The sequence below is a fragment of the Felis catus genome, chromosome E1 (genome assembly GCF_018350175.1).
Source record: "Felis catus isolate Fca126 chromosome E1, F.catus_Fca126_mat1.0, whole genome shotgun sequence".
Classification (NCBI taxonomy): domain Eukaryota; kingdom Metazoa; phylum Chordata; class Mammalia; order Carnivora; family Felidae; genus Felis; species Felis catus.
This window is the reverse complement of record NC_058381.1, coordinates 23,120,692-23,146,041: the sequence shown is the minus strand read 5'-3', so window position 1 is coordinate 23,146,041 and position 25,350 is coordinate 23,120,692. Positions and strand designations below refer to the sequence as shown.

At 52.7% G+C, this 25,350-nt stretch overlaps 2 protein-coding genes across 4 annotated transcripts in view; one reads left to right on the top strand and one right to left on the bottom strand.

Annotated features, from left to right (window-relative positions):
* The window catches only part of MMP28 (matrix metallopeptidase 28), a 26,343-nt gene extending 2,749 nt beyond the window's left edge, over positions 1-23,594 (top strand). Inside the window, exons 2-8 of one of the 3 annotated variants that reach the window (XM_023243582.2) lie at positions 9,344-9,423; positions 9,634-9,821; positions 15,115-15,339; positions 17,306-17,551; positions 18,793-18,942; positions 19,238-19,405; positions 20,242-23,594. In XM_023243582.2, coding sequence (XP_023099350.2) covers positions 9,344-9,423; positions 9,634-9,821; positions 15,115-15,339; positions 17,306-17,551; positions 18,793-18,942; positions 19,238-19,405; positions 20,242-20,636 — 1,452 coding nt within the window. In that variant the 3' untranslated portion in view covers positions 20,637-23,594. Of the gene's footprint in view, positions 1-9,343; positions 9,424-9,633; positions 9,822-15,114; positions 15,340-17,305; positions 17,552-18,792; positions 18,943-18,999; positions 19,212-19,237; positions 19,406-20,241 lie in introns of those variants that run through there. The other 2 variants (XM_023243583.2, XM_023243585.2) reach the window with 2 other exon arrangements.
* On the bottom strand, positions 21,996-25,350 carry CE1H17orf50 (chromosome E1 C17orf50 homolog). The gene is made up of 3 exons (XM_003996592.5): positions 25,198-25,350; positions 22,744-23,077; positions 21,996-22,651 (listed from the first exon to the last, which is right to left on the bottom strand). Exons 1-3 carry the CDS (start codon positions 25,208-25,210, stop codon positions 22,441-22,443), a joined length of 558 nt encoding a protein of 185 aa, XP_003996641.1. The 5' UTR covers positions 25,211-25,350; the 3' UTR covers positions 21,996-22,440.

The following is a 25,350-nucleotide window of genomic DNA, read 5'->3' as shown; positions in this document are numbered from 1 at the left end:
GGGTCAGAATTTCAAACAGGGCACATAAGAGCAGCTTGTCTCTGCTCTACAATGTCTGAGGATGGGATCATCTGAAGGCTCGCTGGCTGTCAACTGGGGGCCACGATTTTCTCCTATGGGCCCATCCACATGGTTTCTCCATGTGGGCTGGTTTGGGCCCAGATGTGGTGGCTGGGTCTCCAGGATGAGTGTGCTGAGAGACAGAGAGAGGGCAGAAGTCCTATCCTCTTTATGACTGAGACTAGGCAGTTGCACAGCATTGCTTCTGCTGCACCCCATCGATCGGCTGGAGCAGTCACAAGCTCCAGATCAAGGGGAAGGAACACAGACCCCACAACTGGTGGCAGGAGTGTTGAAGTCATTGTAAGAAGAGCATGGGAATGTTCTTATTGTTGTGGTCACTTGGGGAAATACAACCATCCACAGAAGGGAACCACACAAAGTGAGCCCCGTGATCACCCTGGCTCTTTGCTCAGGTATTATAATTCCCTGACTGCGGTACAGAGCTAGACCCCCAAGCAAAGCACAGCACTCCTGCTGAGCTTGTGGGCAAAGTTCAGAATTCAGGACAGAGAAGGAAAGAAAGAATAAAAACCAGCTGTGTGATCTTGAGCTAGTCCCCTCACTTCTCCAGGCTACAGTTTCCTCCTTTGTTAAAATGGGGGAGTAAAATTTCTTAAATGACTCTCCCAGAGCTAACATTCTTTGGCTTTGGTGTGTTTGTGTGCCAGTGCCTGTATGGGTGCACGAGTGTGTGTCCATTTCATCTGCCTGTGTGTCCGTGTCTGTCTGTGTGCATGTGTCTGCATTCCCATTCCCATGTCTCCGTGTTTATCCCTGCGTCCTGTGTGCATGGCTGTATGTGTCCCTTGTATGCATACAAAGTAATAAAGTCGAGGGTTTTCCAAAGTGGGCTTTGCCTAAGAGGAGACTGACCTCTCACAAAGCTACATTATGAACAAGTTCATTGTTGCCCACTTGGGAAAACTAGGGCTGCTTACGAAACACTAGTGAGCAGGAAGGGCCTCCACTGCTGAGTTGCAGGATTGAGAGTTAATGAATGACCTCATCACCTCGGACCCCCTCCTGATCCCAATCAGGCGCTACTCTGTTTTTGGGTGACACAGACTGTCCCAAGGGATCTACCTACTGTGCTGTGCTTGGACCTTCTTTAAAACACCCAGGTGGTATGTCCAAGACCTGCCTTCCCCTTGGTGGTCTATGCATATCTGCATAGCTACTCCCACTGTGTCAGTACAATAAGGGGCTGGCTAGTTCATTTCTCCAGGGAAACATTGGAGCTTCTGTGGAGTCTCCACCCCCAGATGCAGTGTCTGTTTCTCATACCCCAGAGCTATTCATTTGGCTTTTTGTGAGTCAGAAGCCCAGAAGCCCGGGCGTGGAAGCCATTCCTCAGCTCAGCTCAGTGACTCATGGGTGCAGGGTAAATAGAGCCTCTCAAGGGTCCCAGAGAACCATGAGTTGGTGGAAAAGCAGTAGTCAAAACAGTAGAAAACCAAGAAATCTAGCAAAAGCTGGGTGGTGGAAGCAGGAACATAGCAGCAAGATAGGTGGACAACTCTGGTTAGAGCATGATTTCATGCCCTAAATTTAGCCCTGCAATCCTAGTGAGGACCATTCAGTATGATTATTTGGCGTTAGAAGAAGTACAAGAGGGGTCTGGGTGGAGACTGACCAGCTAATTTTTTCCAACTTCCTTAAGGATGCAAAATGAAAGAAGCGGGGAATACAGCAAGAGGTATCAAAGCTACTCCCAGACAGAACTTTGTGAATATGAGACTAGGGACAAGGGAAAGGGAGGGGGGGAGAGGCAGGGAGTCAGAGGGAAGGGGAGACTTTGCCCAAAATAAAGGGAAAGGGTCTGAGCTGGTCATACTGCCCTGGGGCCTTCCGTAGATTCCAGGAGCCAGAGAAAAAAGGCAAAGCATCCCAGAAACATGTTTGTCTTTGGGAAGGAACATGCTTGAGTCCTGATGAATGAATACCTGTAGCTTGTCAGAAGACCTGTTTGGGGTGTGATGGGAGATGTGATCCCAGCTTCTACTGAAAGCCAGAGTCCACCACCTAAACATCTTCTTTCCTCTGCTCTGCCCCTGAACCTGCTTGCAGAAGAGGTGGGAGGAATCCAGCTAGAAACATCCGCAGCTTTGCCTTTTTCTCATTTAAGAATTGTCTCCCCAGTGGAGAGAGCAGGTTGGAAGCTTTGCCTTCAGTTTTAAAGCTTCTGAGTCCCTTGTTTGAATGTCAAATAAGACATCCAGGGATAGGTAGAGAGGATCTGAACTCACTTAGGATCCTTTAGCAAGGCACTGCTTGCTCTCCTGAGACTTTCTTTCCCCATCTTTAACATGGGATTAGCAACACCCATCCTGCCTATGTTCTTGCAAGGTGATTCTGAAACTCAAAGGTGGAAACCCCTTAAAAGCTCTGCACTAGTCAAGGACTCACTGTGTTCCTGATTACCAGAAAATATTTTTATTTCTAGAACATGCCAAGGCAGAACACCAACTATCATCCCTTGCATCTTGACTTGGTTAATAGTGCTCAAGATGTATTGAATGACAAAGACAATCACAGAGTCACTCTGGAAAGAATGAAATCACAATGAAAGGTGATACGAGATGAAATAAGTCACAGGTAAAGCAACATGGTTTCTGCATAAGCTTGCCATTTTGCAATTTAAAAAGTCTTGGTCTCAGTTTTGCTCCTGCAGTTCTTTGATACTGAGGGTATCACAGCCACTCTTTAGATGTAAGACTGGGCCCTGCCCTTCCTAGACTTACCTAACACAGTTCCTTTCTAGCAATAACTCTCTGTGACTATAGCGGGGAACACAACGTTTTTAATGGGGCAACTACCATAAAGCTCTCCCAAAGCATCTACTTACTGGATTTTTACCACACTCCTGTGAGAAACCTAAAGCATTCTTACCCCCATGTCACACTTTGAGTCACAGAGAGGTTAAGTAACGTTGTCATAGTTCACGTAGCTAATCAGTTACAGAGGCAAGGTCATGATGGTAGATTAAGGTGGAGTACATTTTAGCTCTAATTCAACTCTCTCATTCTATAGAAGAAGAAACTGAGGCCCAGAGAGGCACAGAACTTGCCTAAGGACACACAGTTCTTAGTAGCAAAGGAATAAAACTCAAGACACAGCCCAGTGCTGTTGCCCTGCCAGGCCAGTGACTCAGAATTCTCGACTCAGGCCTTAATTCATTTTGCTACACCTCGTTGCTAGTCTTGCCTTGATACAAAATGACCAGAATTTCCCCATCCCTCAAGCACTAAAGGGGCTGGGCTCTACACACCCTCCCACGGCAAGTCAGGACAGACGCAAGGCTAGAACCCCAGAGTTCCAATTCCACTCAGTTTCCTGGGTCCCAGGGAGAATCATTTTCATTTTACCCAGACACCACAGCCCCTCCCAGGACTTCTTAGAGACGACTCCCCGGGGAAGCGGCCCCAGCCCTGAGCAAGTGGGTGAGGCAGGTTGTCACAAGCTTCTAGGTCTGGGCAGGGTGAATCACGGAAGGGCACAGTCCTCCGCCTTCCTCTCTGCTCAGTTCAAGCGTTGGGATCTGCAGGAGAGAGGATGGGTGGAGAACAGGGAAAAGAGAAAACGTGGTGTCTGGAACTGCAAGGCTGAGAGGAGCTGCCAGGACACAGCCTCCATGGGGGTGACCCCAAGTGGAGCTCAGGGGGTCCCTAAGAGATCCCAGGAAAAGCCCTAGGAAAATGACAGCCCAGAAGGGAAATGACACCTCCAAGGTGTTAGTGATCAAGCTGGAATGAGAACAGGAGCTCCACCTCCTAGTCCTGTGTCTCTTCCTGGGATCCCTTGGCCACACTGTCACCTGCCCCACACCCCTGCTCTTTATCCCATGCAGACAGGGCATTTCTGTCACCTTGGCAGGCAAAAACTGAGGCTTGGCAAATGGGCTCACAGAAGAGAGTTAGGGGACAACACCCAGGGATGTGGCTCTGCCTCCTCTCTGCAGGACTTTAGAGCCCTCAGCACTGAGGACATGAAGGGGCCCCTTCCTATATGTAATTTTAAAATGTTCATATTAAAAATATGAATGTTCATGGGGTGCCTGGGTGGCTCAGTTAGTTAAGTGTACAACGTGGGCTCAGGTCGTGGGCTCAGGGTTCGTGAGTTTGAGCCCCATGTCAAACTCTGTGCTGGCAGCTCAGAACCTGGAGCCGCCCCCCTCTGCCCCTCCTCCCTCGCTTGTGCACTCGCTCTCCCTCCCCCCCCTCTCTCTCTCTCGTAAATAAACATTAAAAAATTAATGTTCATATTAAAAATAAAATAAGTATAAGGGAATCCTTAAGTTCTGATCATTGCTATTATAATATTTTAGTGCTTTTATGGAAATATAGAATGTCAAATTCTTAAAATTTATTTTTCTCATTCTTTGGTGTCTCTTGGCCTGGTCACGTGCTCACACAGCCTCCTGGGAATTCAGCTCTGGCTTGCAACCTGCAGGGTCCCAGAGACCAGTCAGGAAGAGAGGCCCAGGATTTCCTCTCTGAAGGACCCCTAAAAAAAAAAAAAAAAGGCCTCCACCCCCATCCTGCCCTCCACACCACCGTGCCTGCCAAAGTACCAGGCGCGGCAGCCCAGCCAGGAAACAGGAGACGCCGCTAGTCAGTACCCCCTCCCTTCTCCTGCACTGTCCAAGGCCTCATAGTTCCAGAACCAGAGCCAACTTTCTGATAAGGGCTGGGCGGGTTTGCGGGGAGGAGCACAGGGAGTGCCAGCTTGTTAGCCTGTGACCCAGCCTCTCCCAAGTCACTCGGCAAATCTGCTTCTAAGGGACATTGATTTCCTGGCTTCCTTTAGAAAGCCTGGCTGGGCACCTGGGCACCTGGGTGGCTCAGTCAGTTAAGCATTGAACTTCAGCTCAGGTCATGATCTCATGGTTTGTGGGTTCGAGCCCCGCATCGGGCTCTGTGCTGACAGCTCAGAGCCTGGAGCCTGCTTCAGTTTCTGTCTCCCTCTCTGTCTGCCCCTCCCCACTCGTACTCTGTCTCTCTCTATATATAAAAAATAAACATAAAAAAATTTTTTTTAAAGCCACTCTATCCATCCTCACCAAGGGAAAGGGAGGAGGCAAGGAAGAGAACAAGGTACCTGGCTGGGGTGAGGCAAGTCTAAGATAGAGCACCTGAATGGAGAACAGAGGTGTAACTGCCTTGTTCAGAGCGTTCGTTTCCCATCTTGTTAGATGGGTTACATTCCAAAAGTCTGTTAGGTTTCTACTAAGGTAAATCAACTAGATCAACTGTTCATTGAGTATTTACTATGCACGCTAGATGTCCGTTGCTTTACTTCATCCTTCTGAGAATCCTTTGAGGCTATTCTTGTTTTCACATTGTGGGTAAAGAAGCAGAGGCTCAGAGATGTTAAGTAGTTTGTCCCCGGCCACCCAAAGTCAGGGTCAGGAACAGATGCTTGATTCCAAGCCTGGTGGCTAGTCCATGATGCCACACTATTTTAGGCAATACATAGTCTCCAGATTAAGCCACTAGAACCCCTTTAATCCATTATGCATCCCCAAATAGTATACATTTGGAAAGAGAAAAAAGAAAATAGTACTGAAATTCTAATAAATTAGTGCAGAAAAATAATCAAATGGACTTGGGGAGTATTCTTTTGTCTAGAATAAGGGTTCCTTATGGGAACCCTTTATTGAGAAGAGGATGTGGAGGTCGCTGAAGGCGGGTATAATGAAATTCACAAAACAGAGGCTGGATACTTGCAAAGGCTTAGGAACTTGCCCATCCTGGCTGGCTCTTAGTGTCTCGTTTCATTCTCTGTTTGCACTTTTTCCTTGAAACAGCAGCTGTGATTGGAATTGATTTAAGAAATACAGCAGGAGCGCCTGGGTGGCTCAGTCAGTTAAGTGCCAACTTTGGCTCAGGTCATGATCTCGAGGTTCATGAGTTCAAGCCCCATCAGGCTCTGTGCTGATAGCTCGGAGCCTAGAGCCTGCTTCAGATTCTGTGTCTCCCTCTCTCTCTGCTCCTCCCCCTCCCCCGCTCATGAGAGCACATGCGCACTCTCTCTCTTAAAATAAATATTTAAAAAATTAATAACAATAAAAAAAGAAATACAGCAAAGAGGAGCACCTGGGTGGCTCAGTCCGTTAAGCATCCAACTCTTGGTTTCAGCTCAGGTCATGACCTTGCAGTTCGTGAAATTGAGCCCCACATTGGGCTCTGTGCTGACAGCACACAGTCTGCTTGGGATGTTCTCTCTCCCTCTCTCTCTGTCCCTCCTCCCCTGCTCACTTTCTCTCTCTCTCTCTCTCTCTCTCTCTCTCTCTCTCTCAGAATAAATAAACCTAAAAAAAAAAGAAATATAGCAAAGAAAAGTGAGTGAGAGAACAAGGAAGACAGAAAATTATTTCCATATAGGTAACACAGCAAGGAGGGTAAAATTGGAGACACAATGTGTGTCTGCATAAGAATTAAGCAGCTGGGGGCGCCTGGGTGGCGCAGTCGGCTAAGCGGCCGACTTCAGCCAGGTCACGATCTCGCGGTCCGTGAGTTCGAGCCCCGCGTCAGGCTCTGGGCTGATGGCTCAGAGCCTGGAGCCTGTTTCCGATTCTGTGTCTCCCTCTCTCTCTGCCCCTCCCCCGTTCATGCTCTGTCTCTCTCTGTCCCAAAAATAAATAAACGTTGAAAAAAAAATTTTTTTAAAAAGAATTAAGCAGCTGAGGTGACATTTCTTTTAATCCATTGATGAGGCTTTAGCAGTGACAAGGGCAAGCAGGGAGCCAAGTGCATCGTTTCCCAGAAGGGTAGGGCTGGTGATAGGTAAGGACAGTGAGTCACACGCTTCTCTCCACTGGCCTCCAAACACGTGGCTGTGGGGAGAGCAACTTCCAGGTGTGTGAGGACAGGCAGTGGGTAACAGGCATTTGGGCCACAAGATGTTCTCCAGTTACACTAATTTCCCCAAAGGATCACATCCAGCTGTGGTATCATAGTGGTCACATCATCTACATGCTGGAAGATTCTAGCTTCTCCCCTGAGCTTCAGGATCATACAACCAGGGCCGCCTGACATCTGAGTGTTCATCTTTGTCCCAACCACCCCCATCTGTTCCCCACCTTGGTTTCCTCGTACAGTCTATAGCATCGCCATCCAAGGCAAAACTTGAAGAGCCATCCTGGATTCCTCTCTTTCTTTAAAAAAAAAAAAATTTTTTATGTTTCTTCATTTTTGAAAGAGAGACAGAGCGCAAGCAGGGGTGGGGCGGAGAGAGAGGGGGACACAGAATCCGAAGCAGGCTCCAGGCTCTGAGCGGTCAACACAGAGCCCAACGCAGGGCTCGAACTCATGAACCATGAGATCATGACCTGAGCCAAAGTCGGACGCTCAACCGACTGAGCCACCCAGGCGCCCCCAGGATTCCTCTCTTTCTTTCATTCCCCACAATTAACCCATCATCAAGACCCAAATAAAACTCCCATTTCCTACCTTGGTGACAGTCCTGCCTCTCCCTGTGGCCTCATCCCACATCCTGCTTCTTCACACTTCTGTGTTCCAGCCTTCCTTCCGCTCCTTGGACACAGCAACATCGTTCCTAGCTCAGGGCTCTGCATTGGCTGTTCCTCTGCCTGGAATACCCTTTCCTACCTCATTGCATGGCCAGCGACTTCTCATTCTTTAGGGCTCACATCAACTGTCAGCTCTTCAGGTGGTCCTTCTCTGACCTGGTGGTCCTTCTCTGACCTGGTCCTTCTTCCTCTTGGTGGAAAGTTTCTATTTAAGTTATTCTCCATCACATCGCCCAGTTTCTTTTCTTTATAGCACCAAAAGTGCCCCCTTTACTTGTTATCTGGGTTTCTATTGTCTGTTTCTATCCACAAGTGTATAAGCTCCTTTTAGGGGTATCTCGCTGACCATTGCAGGGTACCTAGTACATTGTGTGAATTAACAAATGAATGCATGAAAACAGAGTGTTGCAGGTTCCCTTTTTTTTTTTTTTTAGTGTTTATTTATTTTTGAGAGAGAGCGCGTGCACAAGCGGGGGAGGGGCAGAGAGAGAGGGGAACAGAAGATCTGAAGCAGGCTCTGTGCTGACAGCAGAGTGCCCGATGTGGGATTCGAGCCCACGATCCACGAGATCATGACCTGAGCCAAAGTCCAATGCTTAACCGACTGAGCCACCCAGGCACCCCATGTTGTAGGTTTCTAATTCAAAAAGATGTATTTAAATCATCTCTACACCCAGTGAGAGACTCAAACCCACAACCCTGAGATCAAGAGTAGCATGCTTCTCTACCTGCACCAGCCAGGCACCCCCTAAAACGACTTTCCTAAGGAGCCAAATTTTTAGACAAACCGTAGAATTGAGAGCAAGTGCATTTGTTGTTCATAGGGCCTTAAATATATATGGCGGGGGGGGGGGGATGGGATTGTTTAGGAAGAAGCCAGAATTAGAAAGGGAATTAATTCCCAATCCAGGCATGACAAAGCCCACAGGTGACCAGCCCAACTTCTGATCAATACAGGGCAACTCCCTGAGCATCTGGGTGGCTCAGTCGGTTGAGCATCCAACTCTTGATATGGGCTCAGGTCATGATCCCAGGGTCATGGGGTATAGCCCCGCATCGGGCTCCATGCTGAGAATGGAGCCTGCCTGGGATTCTCTCTCTCCCTCTCTCCCTTGCCCCTCCCCACCTCTCAAAAAAAAATAATAATAATAATACGGGGCAGCTCCCTAGAGAGGAGAGATGCTTCAGGAGCAGAGTTGAGGCATATGAACAGTGTATATTTATATTTATAACAGCTACTCTGTATGGACCCCTCCTAGGTGACAGGCACCGTGTTGAGTACTTTGTATTCACTATTGTGATTAAGCCTCACCAAAAAGCCTGTAAGTTATGTACTATTTCTAAGCCCCTTTTACAGATAAGAAACCTGTGATTTACAGAAATAGCTTGCTAACTGAGATTAAAACCCAGGCCGATGTGACTCCAGAGCCCCTAACTCCACTGTGCCGCATGCCCTGCTGTGATTGCTGACCATGCGGTAAAATATGCTGGGTGGGGACTGCTTGGCCAGTTTGAGAATGAAGGACACTAATGTTCAGAAATATTGAGTGACTTGCCCAAGACCGTCAAGTTAGTCAGTGGTGGCCAGGAACTGAGTCTATATCCTTCTGACTTTGGTCCCAGGACTCCTTCCCCTTTGTTGAGATGAAGGTGAGATTGGGCATGATATATGTGCCACCGAGTCTCAGAGACCAAGGGAGGGGAAAGGGTGCCACACCATGGGAAGGCTGACACTCCTCTCTCCCCCAGGCATTCCTGGAGAAGTACGGATATCTCAAGGACCAGGTCCCCCAAGACATCACCTCGACAAGATTCAGCAATGCCCTCAGGTAGGATGGAGGGATGTGGGGAACTTGGGGGTGCTGGAGGGCAAAGCTTGGGTAGCCTCCTCCATCTTCCTGGGAGGCTGGCCTCCCACCTGTGTCCAAGGGCCACACTCCATGGCTCCCTCCCTTCTCTGTCCCCAGGGAAAGCTCCCTGCCCTCACCTCCACCCCCCACCCTTGCTCTGTGACCCTTTATCTCAATTCCTCCTGACAGAGAGTTCCAGTGGGTGTCCCAGCTGCCCATCAGTGGCGTGCTGGATACTGCCACCTTGCGCCAGATGACACGGCCCCGCTGTGGGGTTGCAGACACAGACAGTCAGGCGGCCTGGACGGAGAGGATCAGTGCCTTGTTTGCTGGACGCCTGGCCAGAATGAGGCGGAAGAAACGCTTTGCAAAGCAAGGTGAGTGAGCCCTGTTTAAATCTAGCTGAGCTGGGATTCCTCAATACCCGGAAGCCCCGTGGCTGGAGAAAAACCCAGTTCAGCCTCCAAGGGGCTTTGTCTGTAAACTCTTCCCTAGGGCGAGAGAGGGGTGAGCAGTGGGTAAGCAGTGGGTGAGCAGGACCCCTCAACTAGAGGGCCGTGTTTGTGAACACAGACATTTAAATCAGAATTACACCCACGTCGATGAATTTTCCTTGGGCACATATTTTCCAGAGCAAACCCCATCAAGCCCTCCATCAGTTTGTGATGCAGGGCAGTTCAACTGTTGCCAACATTTTGCTTTATAGTGTCCCAAAGTTATTTTCGTCAGATTCCGTGCCTTTTTCACAAGAATTCTTCAACAAAGACGTGACTTATTGATCAGTTTTATTTTGTCTACAGCACATTTTAACAGCTTTATTGAAATATAATTCACATACCATAAAGTTTACCCGTTTAACAAGTACAATTCAGTGGGTTTTAGTATATTCGCAGAATTGTGCAACCATTACCACCATCTAATTCCAGAACATGTTCATCACCTCAAAGAGAAACCCCATGCTCAGTAGCAGTCACTCCTCCTCCCCCTCCCCTCCCCCCTACCTCCTATCCCCTCCCCACAGCCCCTGGCCACAGGAAATCTCTCTGTTTCTTTTTTTTTTTTTTTAATTTTTTTTTCAACGTTTATTTATTTTTGGGACAGAGAGAGACAGAGCATGAACAGGGAGAGAGAGAGGGAGACACAGAATCAGAAACAGGCTCCAGGCTCTGAGCCATCAGCCCAGAGCCTGACGCGGGGCTCGAACCCACGGACCACGAGATCGTGACCTGGCTGAAGTCGGACGCTTAGCCGACTGTGCCACCCAGGCGCCCCCCTTTTGTAGTTTTGTTTTTATCTTTCCTTCTCCTCCTCTTTATCCTTTTTGTCCAAATGCAATCTTCCAGGGTCAAAAGTTACAGATCTAAGATTTATGAAGATTTGATTACCTCTAGCAATTCTTCATCGATAACAGGTTTTACTGTGTGTGGTTTTAACATCTTGTTTGTACTAATTTTCTCTGATCGATGTTGGCAGTTCTTAAGATTTCCAACAAGATAGGCTTGTTCAGTCAGGCTTTCATCTACAATTGAGTTTACCATGAGCACTTTGGGTCATTGCCTTTTTTAATTTGCATTAACCACTTTCGCCGACGATACCTGTTATGAGCAGATCAGGAGGCACATAGGTCGTTTTTATTTCTTAGCTAATCCAGAAGGAAGTCGTGGGCGGCTCCCCTTAGCTACTGGAGGATGGCAGCGATGGGGGCCAGACTCTGGGCTCCAGACATCCTTGGTGTCGACCTGTTCTGCATCCCACTGTGTTTCTGGACAGGCAAGGTGGAACGGAGGCGCAGCCTTCCTGGAGCTGGGGCTCTGGGTTCAGCAGTGTGTCACTGCTCCATTTCCTCACCCAAGACCCAGGCCCTTTCTGCCTGCAGAGTAGAGATGGGCCCTGACCACCCAGGGGAAGGGGCTTGCAGTGGAGGGTGGGGGCAGCCCCAGACACAGTCTCAGCATGCCACCACCAGGCTAAAGGTGGTCTCCCAGAGAACTGGGACGATGCCTCCTGGGCATCCAGGAGCAGTAGGGAGACTTCCTTCTGGCAACATCTTCTCATGCCTTCTCAAGGGAGTATCTGAATCCGATGGAGTCCATTTGTCGCTGTTTAATTTGGAGCCTCCATCTGGGACAGAGATTCAAGCTAAGGCATCTCCCAGGCAGGTGGCCTTGCCCTGCCAGCCTGGCCCCATGCCACTGTCTGACACTGACCCCTGGTCCAGACAGCAGTGGCCAAGTTAGGCAGGGACTGTCCCTCTTGCTCACAGCGTGACCCGAAGAAGCTTGACATCCTTTATCCCCTAGGGGAAGAGGTTCCCTAGAAAGGAGCTGTATGCTTGGTAGGCACTGAACACTTCCTATGTTTTCCTTAGGAAAGAAAATGTAATAATAACAGTTGACCCTTACTGAGCATTTATGATGCGCCAAGCATGGTTCTAAATGGATTAACTCACTTAATCCCATAACAACCCTATGAGATGGGTGCCATTTATCCTCATTTTACAGTTAGGCAAACTAAGGGACAATGAGCTTGGGGAACTTCCCCAGGGCCACATAGCCAGGGTGTGGCCAAGCCTTCTTGTCATTGGGAGGACTGAGTGAGATTCCACATGTGAAAACCCCAGAACATGGGTAGGTGCTTTAAAAATGATGTGGATTTCCAGGCCTATGACTGTCTATTCTGTGGAGAATGCTATACTGACAAAGTCGGGTTCAAGGGTACGGTTGCCGGACAAAATATAGGATGTCCAGTTAAATTTGAATGTCAGATGGACAAAAAAATAATTGTTTTGTTCTCACTTTTTATTAAAAGAATTATTTGTTGTTTATCTGACATTCAAATTTAACTAGGTGTTCCATATTTTTAATTGCTAAATCTGGCAACCTCATTCTGAATGTCTGGTCCGCTCTGTGCCTGCAGGGGAGATTTTCAATCCCCCTTGGTCCTTCATGGAGCTGGTGAGGGGTTGGGGCTGGTGGAGGTTGGGGGGCGGGGCACAGGGGTGAATCTGGTGGAGGTGGAGGGGATACAAGGGTGAATCTGGTGGGGGCTGGGGAGGCATAGGGGTGGATCTGATGGGAGTTGGGGGACATAGGGGTGAATCTGGTGGGTTTGGGGGACACAGGGGTGAATCTGGGGTGGAAAAGGAAGGAGAAGTGAATGGATATTTACTGAGCACCTACCATACGCCCAGCAGCTATATGTTGCCATTTCATTTGCCATTTCATTTTTACCAGAAACAAGTCTTATAAATTGCACTTTGCAAATAAGGAAACTAAGGTTTGGAGAGATTCCATAATTTTCTATGTAAGGTTATAAGTAGAAGTACTAGGATTCCAACCCATGCTCTTTCCTCAGTATCCATTGACTGTTGGACGTCAGGACTCCAGGGTCCTCCCCCAACGAGGTGTCTGCACTCCTGGTGTCCTTCACTTTTCCTCTTCCCTTTTGGATTTTGGAGCAAGGGTGTGGGGGATGCACTGCCAGGTGCTTCTGTGGCCTAGAAGTTGCTACAGAATCCAGCCTTGCCTGGCCTGGAGTTCAGGATGGGGCCGGAGGCGGCCAGCCTGCTCTAGGATGGACAGAGGCCTCAGGCTGCTGGCCAGGGCATTCCTTCCTTCCTGGCGGGCACACCAACAAGCCCTCCCAAGAAAAATTAGCCATTTTCTTCTCTCAGTCCTGCTCCTGTTTGTCTTCCCCATCCTCCCCAAAACACATGCACACACACACACACACACACACACACACACACACACACAGATTCAGAGGATTTTTATCCTGTGAGCTGTCACCTTCCCTGGCTACCTACAGTGAGAGAAGTGCCCACCCTCTCCCTTTCTTGTCCAGGGAGTAAGCCCCCCCCCTCCCCCACCATTGGCAAAGAGGCAGAAGGAGCTGCCTCACACTTCTAGAAGCTTGAAGGTGGGTGGGGAGAGTCTGGGGGTCAGTCATCCACAGCGAGGTGTGGAAGTGCCCAGCGCCAGCCAGTCCAGAGCCCTCTGAGGCACCTCTGCACCCCAGACCTTCCCTCTGCCTTTCTTTTCTCCCTCCCTTCCTAAGAATCCCTCCCTCTTCCCTCCCAGAGGCTGGGTCACTGGCTGGGAGGGGTTGGGTGGCCGCCAGGCCAAACAGGCCCAGGGAGGCAGCATTGCCTTGAATGGAGCTTGGCTCAGGGTGGGAGAAAAGATCCGCCCCTCCCCCACTTCCATGGGGGATGAAGGGGGGTGCGGGGGAGGGAAAGGGCATTCAGCTCCTCTGCTCTCTACCACCCTCCCTTCCATCTGGAGAATTTCAGCTCATGCAGAGCCCCTGTTTTGACTGAAAGGAGCCATGTTTACACAAATGTACAAGCCCTGAGTCTTAGCAAATGTGCCTGCTTACCTGTGTAGTATAGTGGAAAGTGCACAGTGTCAGATGTCAGGGCCTGGGCTCAGGGCCTAGCTTGGCTACTCACTCATTCTGTGACCCTGGACAGGTCCCTTCCCCCTGGTCTCAGTTTCCCGAGAACACAGCAGAGAGGTTGGTAAGGAGATGGCCAACCTTCCACGACTTTAGCCCTCTTCCCCAGTTTGGGCAAGGACTTCCCCAAGACAGAAGGGCAGCAGGTCTGAATCTTCAATTGTTCCTCCAAGGAAAGAGAGGGCTGTGCTCACTGGCCTGGCCACCTCCTTGTCACCCATACATCAGGAATTCTAGTCCATTTGGGAAACTGGGGCCCCCAAAATAGCATGATACCTGTGCACTCCCTGGGCCCATGAGGTCTGCCTCTGAGCTGTGAATCTTCCACCACCTGGGGTCACCGTCTCAGCCCCTGAGCTTACAAGGCTCAGAAATAGTCTGTGAAAAACTCGGGTTCTGGACCTTCTAAGCACCCTGGTCCTGGGTGTGTGGTGAGCTGTAGGGGGACTCTGTTGACCTGAGGCTTGGGCAAGAGTCCAGAGTCTTAGGCCTAAGGGAGGAATTACAATTCTGGGCAAAGGAATAGAAACTCATAACTAAGTGGAGATGGAAAAATTTCTCTCTGTCAGTGAGTGACAAAACACACCCTTTGTTCTTATTTGTTTTCACCTCCGAGCTCTTGAGAGTCCCTGAGGAAGTGGGGGGTGGGGGCTAGGGGTCAGGGAAAGACGCTAATAAATGGGTCTTGGTAGCTTCTCTGGCAGCAGGCCTGAGGCACTGGAACGGGAGGGGCAGGTAGGCCTGAAGAGTAGAGAGGAAGAAGGGGTGAGAGGGGGTCACAGCTGTGGCCCCGGTGGCCCCATCTTTCCTCCAGCCCCTGACACAGTAGGCAGGGGTAGGGATTTGCCGCCAGCAAGAGGTGCAGACTTGTTTTCAGGCTCAGCCCAGGCTGTGGGGAAGAAAAAGACCCCAGACCAGAGAGTCCTTCAGGTTTTGGGGGCTCTTCCTGGGCAGAGATCATATTTTCCCCAGGGACCTCCCCCGACTAAGCCACTAGACCGGGGACTCTCCAGGACAAAGGTAGTCCTGTGTGCAGGAGAGCAGTGTCTCCCCAGCCAGATGGGATCTTCCCAGGGCAAGGGCTGTGCCTTTCTTGCCTTCACATCCAGGACTCCCTGGACGAGGGCCTGTCTCCCCATCATACGGGTCCCCGGGGACCAGCACCAGGTTCTGCAGGCAGGTATGACTGACTGATGTGGCCTCTCTGGCTGGCAGGCAGCAAGTGGTACAAGCAGCACCTCTCCTACCGCCTGGTGAACTGGCCACAGCACCTACCCGAGCCAGCAGTTCGCGGGGCTGTTCGAGCTGCCTTCCAGCTGTGGAGCAATGTCTCGGCGCTGGAGTTCTGGGAGGCCCCAGCCACAGTCCCCGCTGACATCCGCCTCACCTTCTTCCAAGGGGACCACAACGACGGACTGGGCAACGCCTTTGATGGCCCAGGTGCTGACACAGAGGCTCTCTCTCCCATGGCAGGAGGGGAACCCGGTAGAAAAGGCTGTCTGGGGAGGGCAATGGAGCCTAAACTCTCGCTTTGGCCTTGACCAAGCTGCATTCCCTTTTAAAGAGCTCTCAGGCTCCTCATCTATAGAATGGGAACAATGGTTTCTGTCCAGTTGTGTGCCAGATGGCTGAAAGGACAGCCAGATGAGCTTCTGCGTGGAAAGTGCTTTGCAAATTCCAGAGTATTTTCTGGGAGAATCTTCTGAGGTCCCGTCATCCATCCTCTGCTTCTAGAGAGCCCCATGCCTCTCCTGTCCTCCAAACATGGATATTCTCCAGACCAACACCCTGAAAACACCCAGAGGCCACCGCTACCCCATTCCTACCCTTCCGGCACCCACTACCACAGTCACTGCCACAGGGCAAGAGGCATTCTACCCCCTACCTGTCACGGAAGTGCTTCCCATTCCCACAGCCCAGACAGTTCTCCTGTTTGCCCCCAACCTAAAGGCAGTTTAAACTGCTCTCCTCCCATTCTGCCCAACACTGGCCTTCAGAACCTGAACGCAGGCTCCCTGTGCATCTCCTCCTGCTGATGAGGGAAGGGGACCTGATCAGATCCCTTCATGGTGGGGACTTGAGACCTTGGGTGGCCTGGGCAATAGGGCCCACACCTCCCTTACACTCCTCTGCTTTCCAACAAGCCCACTCAGAGCAAAGCCAACATCCAGGCCCTGCTGGTGGTACCCAGGGCAGGACTGGGAGAAATCTAAGCTTTTCAGGAATCCACATGTAACACATACGTATTCTTACATGTGAGTCACTTCACCCATGATATCTACATGAGATGTTTATGCCCACACCCAGGTGGGGTCCGGTGGCTAAGAGGGTTCTGGACTGGGAGAAAGCTCTCTGATTTAGAACAGGTGCTTTGTCTTCTTGAGTTTAGGCCTTCTCCCTCTGAAACCTGCCATCTGTCTCCCAGGATTACTGGGAGAATTGAATGGAAAGGGCTAACATTGCTCAAGGCATATTCAAAACAGGAGGCATGTATTCCTCGTACACACGGCCCATTCCCCACACTCCCTGCGGTTCTCCTTTAATGGCAGGCATTCCCCGTTGGCCTGGGCCCCAAGAAGGCAACGCTGGAAGCCCCCTCAGCAGGCTTCTAGGCCAACATCATCACTGCGCAGTTCACTGACCCCTGCCCCTGCAGAAAGTGAACTGTGATCCGTGAGGTCCTGGGAACTGCATGACTGATAAGCTCCCTCTGGGGCATGTCACAAGCTTGAACATCACTGATCCAGCTCACTCCCTCTGCTCACTCCTACTACAACCTGGCAGGTAGAGACCCACAAAGGGGCCCCGGCAGAAGAAGGCAAGAACACAAAAATATATATACTTTTAATTAAAGATACTATACACACCCATACACATATCCAGCACCCAGATCAAGAAACAGTACCAACATCCGTAAGGTCTCATCATGCCCACCTCTGGGATAACCACTACACCTATTCCCATATCTTTTTGAAAATAATTCCTATGCAGCATTTATTACGGGCGAGGCACTAGATATTATACGTAACACACACATATACCACATCCCTCTTTAATCCTCAGCATAACCCCGTGAGGAAGAAGCTCATTATCATCATTCCCATTTCAGATCAGAGGGGGTGCTACTTGCCCAAGGTCACACAGCTAGAAAATAGTGAAACCAGGATAGAAGACCAGGCAGTTTGGTCTCATGCTGTGTGTATACCACGCTGCCTCTTAGGCGCCTCCACCCCATAGCCTCGCCATCAGTTCACCGCTCCACGGTTCAGCCTCTGACAGACGTCGTTAGGAGGGGAATTATGCAGCAGAAGGCAGCCACACCCACCCTTTGGCCCCTGCGCGGGACGGTGGAATTTGGGGGTGTCGCGGGCGGGTAGCTCCCCCTGACCCTCTGCGCCGCCTGCAGGGGGCGCCCTGGCGCACGCCTTCCTGCCCCGCCGTGGCGAAGCGCACTTCGACCGCGACGAGCGCTGGTCCCTGAGCCGCCGCCGCGGGCGCAACCTGTTCGTGGTGCTGGCGCACGAGATCGGCCACACGCTCGGCCTGGCCCACTCGCCCGCGCCGCGCGCGCTCATGGCGCCCTACTACAAGAGGCTGGGCCGCGACGCGCTGCTCAGCTGGGACGACGTGCTGGCGGTGCAGGACCTGTATGGTGAGCCCCCGCCGCCCCGCCTCCGGGGCCTGGACGCCCGCGCTGCAAGCCGGCCTCCCCGCCACCGGTCCCTCCCGATCCGGAAGCCGCAGGCTCCCCTCAAATCCCAAAACCTTCGCCCTCCTGCTGTCCCCCATGCCTGGCCTCTCGATCCCGACTAGATCCCGCGCCGCACGGCCTTCCCTTCCATGCAATTCCGGATTCCCGCCCAGCCCCGGTCTTGGCAGTTCCTCTCGCATCCCTGCCCAGTCACCTAGACCCAGCCAGGGGTCCCGCGTCTTCCCCCATGCCAGCCCTCGCTCCCGCTCCGCTTGCTCCCCCCCCCCCCCCAGCCTCCCGCGTCGCTGACGCTGGTGCCCACTTCCCTCCAAGCCTGGGCCTCTGCCTGGAGGTAGACTCAGACGAGGTCTGCTCCCCAGGATGAACTGACCAGTGCTGCCGCCCAACCAGGGCCGTCCTCCCTCAGAGTGCACGGTGCGTGGGCAGGGCCGAGAGCCCATGCCATTCGTGCTAAGCAGCTGCTCTTGGGCAGAGCATTTACCCCCTGGGAGCCCTCAGTTTCACCTTCTGCGAGATAATAACTGCTTACCTCACAGGGCGGTAGTACTAGTGGCCATGAACTTCTCTTGCACCCTAAGAAACCTACACAAATAGCTGCTATTTCATGGATGTATATTACCGGCCAGTCACTTAACATGCAATACACTCACGACATAAGTATCCTTTTGTACACTGAGGAGGAGAATGGGGCTCAGAGAGGTTAGAACACTTGTCCAAGGTCACACAGCTAGAAAGCTGTAGACCCAGACGCAGGAGCTGGTGCCAAATTCTAAGCTTGTTGGACTCTGCCTCAGTCTCCTAAGGGAAATAGTGTTGTAATTATTATAATTGCTGTAACTATCACAGCCTGGGCCCCCGAACCATGTCCTCATGCCATCTGTGTTGCCCAGGACTCAGGGAAGAGAACCTTCTGCCCTTCTTAGTGCCAAACTCTTGTTTGGTCCCCCACTCCAACGGGTCCCTCTCTCCCAGACTGTTGAGCAGAAGAGAGGACTTTTGAGTTTAGTACTGTGGTTAATACCAACAACCAAGGACCATTCTTAACCCACCCCCACCCCCACTCTCCTTCCCTGCCTCTCATACCAGATAAAGATGAAAGGAGCCAAAGGGGAGGTCTTGAGCCCTCAACACCCGCCCCAACCCGTGTGTGTTCTCTCCCTCTTCTCTCCTTCCCTGTGAAGGGAAGCCCCAGGGGGGCTCAGTGGCCATCCAGCTCCCAGGAAAGCTGTTCACTGACTTCGAGGCCTGGGACCCCCACAGAACACAGGGAAGGCGCCCTGAAATTCAGGGTCCTAAATATTGCCATGCTTCCTTCGATGCCATCACTGTAGGTAAGATGGTCCCACGTGTGCCTCACTTCCTTTTTCCTTCCTCCCTCACATCTCCAGGGGTCTCCAGAGCTGGAATATAAGGTGGGGTTATGAATAATAAAATCCAGAAATCCCAAGCCACAAGCATCCTGCAGGGTAGCAAGCCCACGCCAAGCAAAACCCTGCTTCGTCCTGTGCACTTCCCTCTGTCCCAGCTGAGCAGGCCACATCTTCTCTCCTCTGCCTGGGAAGCACCTTCCCTGGAAGGAAGGCAGGAGGCCAATGGTCACTCCTCAACTCTCTTGTCTCCGGACAGATGGGCAACAGCGACTGTACGTTTTTCAAGGAAGCCACTTCTGGGAGGTGACACCGAATGGCAATGTCTCTGAGCCACACCCACTACAGGAGAGGTGGGCAGGGCTGCCCCCCCACATTGAGGCTGCTGCAGTGTCACTGGATGATGGGGACTTCTACTTCTTCAAAGGTACCAGCCCTGGGGCAGATGAGAAAATTGAGGCCTAGAGAAGGGAGGTGTTCTGTCTAAGGTCAACAGAAGGGAGGAGTCTCAATTCCAATCTGAACCTGTGACCCCAGGGACCTCTACTAGGAGGTTCCTTCAGTGATGGGTTGGGGGGCGTGGGTGTGGAGGTTGTCCCAGAGAGAGAGGGTGGGAGAGCTGCAGAGAAGAGTCTAGAAGGGGAACAGAGAACCACTCCCAAGCTCTGCGATCCAGCAGAAAGTCCTACCTCCTTGGCATCCTGGCTGTGTAAGGTTGGGCCTGTCACTTAACTCTCGGACTTGAATTTCTTGAATGAGGAAAATAATCCCTCAGGTTTCTTGGGGAAGGAGAACTCAAACAGCATGATGTCTGAGGAGTGTGCAGTATATTGAGTAGTTTCATTCATCCAACAAATATTGAATGTCTTGTATGCATTAGACACTGTTGGAGGTGTTACAGCTACAGTAGTGAACAAAACAGAAATCCCTGCCTTCATAGAACTCTGTAGAAAAGATGGTGACTGGCCTTCCTGATAGTCCACTCCCTACCCAGGGAGGGGCCTGCTTCCCGCCTCCCAGGGATGGGTTCCCACAGTGCCCTCTGCCCTCTGCTGACACCTGCTGGAGATCTAGGCCACAACAGTCCCTCCGTACTGGGTGTAACGAATTATTAGTGCTGTGTGATCCATTTTGATTATCACAAATACTAACCACCTTGGGCTCTAGGATGAGGGGGAGCAGGGGAATGGGAGGACACAGGTGAGGTGGAGGACCAAAGGGTGAGAGCCACCCGCTCACCCTGGCTCTCCCGATGCCCTACAGGGAGCCGATGCTGGAGGTTCCGGGGCCCTAAACCAGTGTGGAGTTTACCACAGCTGTGCCGGGCAGGAGGCCTGCCCCGCCACCCAGACGCGGCCCTCTTCTTCCCTCCTCTGGGTCGACTGATACTCTTCAAGGGTGCCCGCTACTACGTGCTGGCCCGAGGTGGACTGCAGGTGGAGCCCTACTACCCCCGAGGCCTGCAGGACTGGGACGGTGTCCCTGAGGAGGTCAGTGGCGCCCTGCCCCGGCCCGACGGTTCTATCATCTTCTTCAGGGATGACCGCTACTGGCGCCTTGACCAGACCAAACTGCAGGTGACGGACTCGGGCCGCTGGGCCACAGAGCTGCCCTGGATGGGCTGCTGGCACGCCAACTCAGGGGGTGCCCTATTTTGAAGACGTCCCCACCTCTTAGTGAATTGATGCCCTATGGCCAACGTGTGTCCCCTGCCCCAGGGGCAAGCCCTGTCTTGGAAGCCTCTGAGCCTCCCTGCAGAAGACCAGACCACGTCTGCATCTGTTCCCTGAAGAATGTGCTCTCAAGACATTGAACTTTGTGGGATCAATCCAAGCAGAAGCCGAAAAGGGTCTCAAACCTTTCCCCAAAGGACTTTCCTCCCTAAGCCTTGGGGATTTTGTTCCTTCTGCTAAAGGTGCACTTCCTGTCCATGAGGCCGTGGCACTGGGCAACCGGGGAGGATGTAAAACTCCATGGAGAGGTTGCAACCACTTGGCAACCTCTCCTTCCCCTCAGGACCTCCTGGCTCAGTTCTTGGAGAATTGTCTTAAATGAGAGGCCTCACCTCCAGGAAGCTTGGGTGGGTTGGGTACAAGGATTTCCAACCTCAGAGAGCCTTGGGTGGGAGGGAAGGGGGTGGTTAGGACCCAGAGCAAGAGGGAGACTGATGCAGGCCTGCTGGGCCTGACTTTTGGTGGGGGGTGGGGAGGCTGGAATAAAGAGGTGCCCCCCCAGCTTCTGGGCCTGGAGGCGGGCATCAATCTTCCTTGGGATGGTTGCCAGTGAAGAACAGGTGGGGCACGAATGCTGGAGAAGCTGGAACCATGTTCTTTCATCCAAGCCAAGACTTGTGTGTGAGTAGTTGCGATGCGGAGAGGGGGCCTGAAAAAGCAACATGTCCCTGCCCTCCCTTACCCCCCAGGCCAGATGGAGAGTCATGGGTGGCAAGGAGAGGACAGGGGCCTCTCTGGAGGGCTGCTCTGCTGCAGGCGCTGGGGTCTCTGCAGGCTGGGGGAGGCCTGGTACTCACAATGGCCCCATTCTTCGGGCCACACACGCAGCATTCCAGGAGCTCCTGCTGGCTGGCCAAGAATAGCTGGGATTCCTGGAGAAGGAACCAGCTCCCCAGCCTGTCTTCTGCCTCAGGCAGTCTCCGTCTTAGCATCTGGGTCTCTTGTCCTCCCCCCTCCACACCTGCCAGTGCCTCATTTGCACACACATTGACCTTGGCAAGACCAGGCTTCCAGCAGAAGGGGAGAAAGATCTGGCAAGATTCAGCCCTCAGCTCCCCACGGGCATTTCTGGCCCTGCGCCTTCATTTTCTTCTCTGTGCAGTGGGGGGAAATGGCCTTTGACTGCCCTTGGATGCAACTGCTTTGTTCCGCCCAGTCCTGGTGGGGATAGAGGGAGGAGGTTCTTGGCCTGCCCTTTTCTCTCTGGCTTGAACCCTGTGGAGGGGAAATGAGGGTCTTTATCACCCTCAAGGGAGCCGCCTGGCCCCCACCTCAAGGCACTGACACTTTGATTAGAGGCTTTATTGAATGAGGGGCAGGGGCAGGTTTCTCAGCGGTGAGGGAACCCAGGGGTTAGTTTCTCGAGGCAATGCCTCTGCCCACTGGGTCAGACGGACCTGAAATACCCAAGGGATGAATGTGAGGCTGTGCCAGGGGACGTGAGTCAGGTGGGCGGTAGGCACTGTGTGCCCCCCGGGGCGGAAGCCCTCGGGAGGCGCTAACGGAGGCATGGAGCTCCGGTGATGCTGGGCTCAGCCTTGGGTGGACGCTCGGTGACAGGTGGGCCCACTTGCAGGCTCAGGGGAGGCGCTCCGGGCAGGGCGGCTCTGGGAAGGGGCTGTTCTGTGGAATGTGCTGGAGAACGCCCCGCGTCAGAGGAGAGGAGAAGGTGGCGGGGAGGCTGGGGTCAGGCGAGGACGGAGGGCACAAAGGCTGGCAGTGGGGGCGCTCAGGGGCCCCCGGCGGCCCCCGCGCCCCCCGAAGCCCGCGCCTCACGCAGATCCGGGTGTTCCAGAAGGCAGTGCGCCACGTAGGCCGGGTGGCTGTGCAGGTTCCTGCACTTCTTGCAGAAAAGGATCTCGCAGCGCGCACAGCCCCCGGCGCGCGGCGGCCGGCGCCGCGTCTCCAGCACGCACGGCGGCTCCGGGAGGCTCCGCTTCCTGCGCGGGACCCGGGACGCTCAGTGCCCGCGCGGTCCCCGCCCACCGCGGCCTCGCGCGTGCGGCCCGCCCCGGCCAGGGCGCGCCCTCACCTGTCCGCGGGAGCCGCCAGGCCGCCGAGCAGCACGAAAGGGCTGAGCCAGCCCCAGAAGCCGCTGTCCGCGCGCCGCAGCAGCGCCACCTGCTGGGTGCTGGACTCCTGGCGCAGCGGGCAGTAGGACACGGAGTCCCGCTCGCGACCCTCGCCGCCCTCCGCCTCCCGGCACTGCGCCTCGCCCTCGGCCGCCGTCTGCTCCCGCGGCCTCTCCTCCTCGTCCTCGTCGTCGTCCTCCTCTTCCTCCAACCCCTCCTCCTCTTCCTCCGCCGCCGCAGCCTCTCTGGCCTGCGGCTCTACCAGTTCCTTCTTCCACAAGGGAGTCTTCACTCCTGCGGGAGGGAGGAGGTCAGCGCGGGCCCGCTGTCCCCGGGGAAGAGCCGGGTACCCTGACTGTTGTCCACAACCCGACCCCCCAAAAAGACAGGCGCCTGAAGGACGGTGTGCACGAGACGCACCAGGCTAGTAGGATTTCGAAGAGAGTGTTACGGAGTGTGCAGGATTTTCCTGGGCGAGACAAAGCCTGCAGGGCTGTCCCCCCACCCCCCGCCATTTCCTAGGTTTCTACTCTTCCTTGCTGAGGATTCGGGGCAAGTCATGTCAAGCTCTGTGTCCCCATCTGTCAAAAGTGGTGCCCATCGTGAGGCAGGTATCAGGTCGCATCTCTGTAAAGTGCCCAGCCCAGGGCTTGCTGGGAGGCAATCATCAAGGCGCAGCAACCAGGGCTGCGAACCCGAACCCGAACCCGGAGGCTGTGCTGGCTCATCACCACCTTCCTTCTCATTGGCTCTAGGGTGGGAACTGATCTCTGTGTAGGCTGTCAATAAACATTGAAGTGCAGCTTTTCTAGAGAGTTGTTTAGATTTTGTTTTCTGGGTAGGATTTCCTTCTTCAAAGTGGACCTTGCTTTAAGGAAGCCCAGCTGTGATGAGGAAAATAATTGAAAAAAGTGCCCCCTCTGGGCAGACTAAAAACCCCACTATAGGGGCGCCCGGGTGGCTCAGTCGGTTAACCGGCCGACTTCGGCTCAGGTCATGATCTCATAGTCCGTGAGTTCGAGCCCCGCGTCGGGCTCTGTGCTGACACCTCGGAGCCTGGAGCCTGCTTCTGATTCTGTGTCTCCCTCTCTCTGACCCTCCCCCATTCATGCTCTGTCTCTCTCTGTCTCAAAAATAAATAAACGTTAAAAAAATTTTTTAAAAAACCCCACTATATACACACACCATCAGCACCACCACCTACAACAACAACATGGACAGGCCAGTTAAGAAAAGGAGTGGTGCTGGGAGTGAGCCAATTAGGAAAAGCCTCCTTCCGGGCTTGACCCCAATTGCCAGCTGGATTTCAGCCACCACTGTCCCTCCCTTGTTGAGAGCACAGACTTCATAACTCATCACAGTAGTCTTGGCAGGCAGGAAGTTCCCCCACCCGGGGCGGGGGGGTGGTGGGGGGCATTGAAAGTAACCTGGCCTCTACTGGGAGGTGTCCACTACTCAGCAGCCTCCCTCTCTTCCCCTGGCACCACCGTGTGCCCTGCTATCCGCTGGATCTGGGGAGCTAGACTTCTAACAAAAAGCAGGGGGAGGAGGGCAGGGAGGATACAACCGTGGTTTGCCCTGAAAAGGTCAAGAAAATTGCAATTGACCCCTGCCTGTCCTGTTTAAAGAGGTTGGGAACAAAGGAGAATGATAAAATTAGTGTTCCAGCTCACATGTAATGAGCACCAACTCATTACGACTCACAGTATGCAATCACTGTGCTAAACTCTCCATACATTGTGCCCCTTCTTCTTCACAACCGTCTCAGGCAGGGACGAGGTAGGTAACAGAGGGGCCTCTGAATTTCATCCAAGCCTTCTGAAATCTTTCCCCAAAAAAGTTGTTTCAAAGATTCTGCCAGTTCTTGATGTTGCTGAAGCTGGAAAGCCAGGGACCACTGCACTTTTCTTTAGGAAAACACACTAAGGAGCTTTTTGGTCGTAAAAGGCCAGACTTAGCGCGCAGCCAGAAAGGGGTGCTGGAACTTTTTGAAATGGGAATAGGAAACGACGTTAGACAGGAAGGTTGGGACTTTGGGTGACAGGCTGTGGAGTTTGGACTTTGTCGTTCCAGGGTGGAGCCACTGGACATTCTGATGGAGGGACATGCTCAGAGCTGTGTTTTAGGATGGCCTCTCTGCAGGACAAGGGAGACCCACTTAGGCATTGTCACCGTGGTTCGGGCAGAGAAGACAAAGGTCCCGAAAACAGCAGGTGAAGATGAGGGAGCAGATGTCGAGAATATTCAGGAAAGAGAGAGGAGAGGGCTTGTACAAGTAACTGAGAAAAGGCTGGACTTCTACTCTGGTGTTGCTATGGTGATGGGTGAGTTGGTCCACACTGGGTTTGCATCCACACTTAACAGGAGTCAATGGCCCTGTCCTCAGTCCCCACCCTGCCTCCAGCCCCACTCACCGTGCTTATCCATTCTTGCCAAGGCTGGGCTGTCCTCTTCCCCTGATCAGGGACTGGGATGAGAGGGAAGTCCCAGGACACATAGAACTTTGATCTCCAGGGCCTCTGTTGGATCACAGGGGATGGGGCTAGAATTTTACCTGCCCAAAGGGT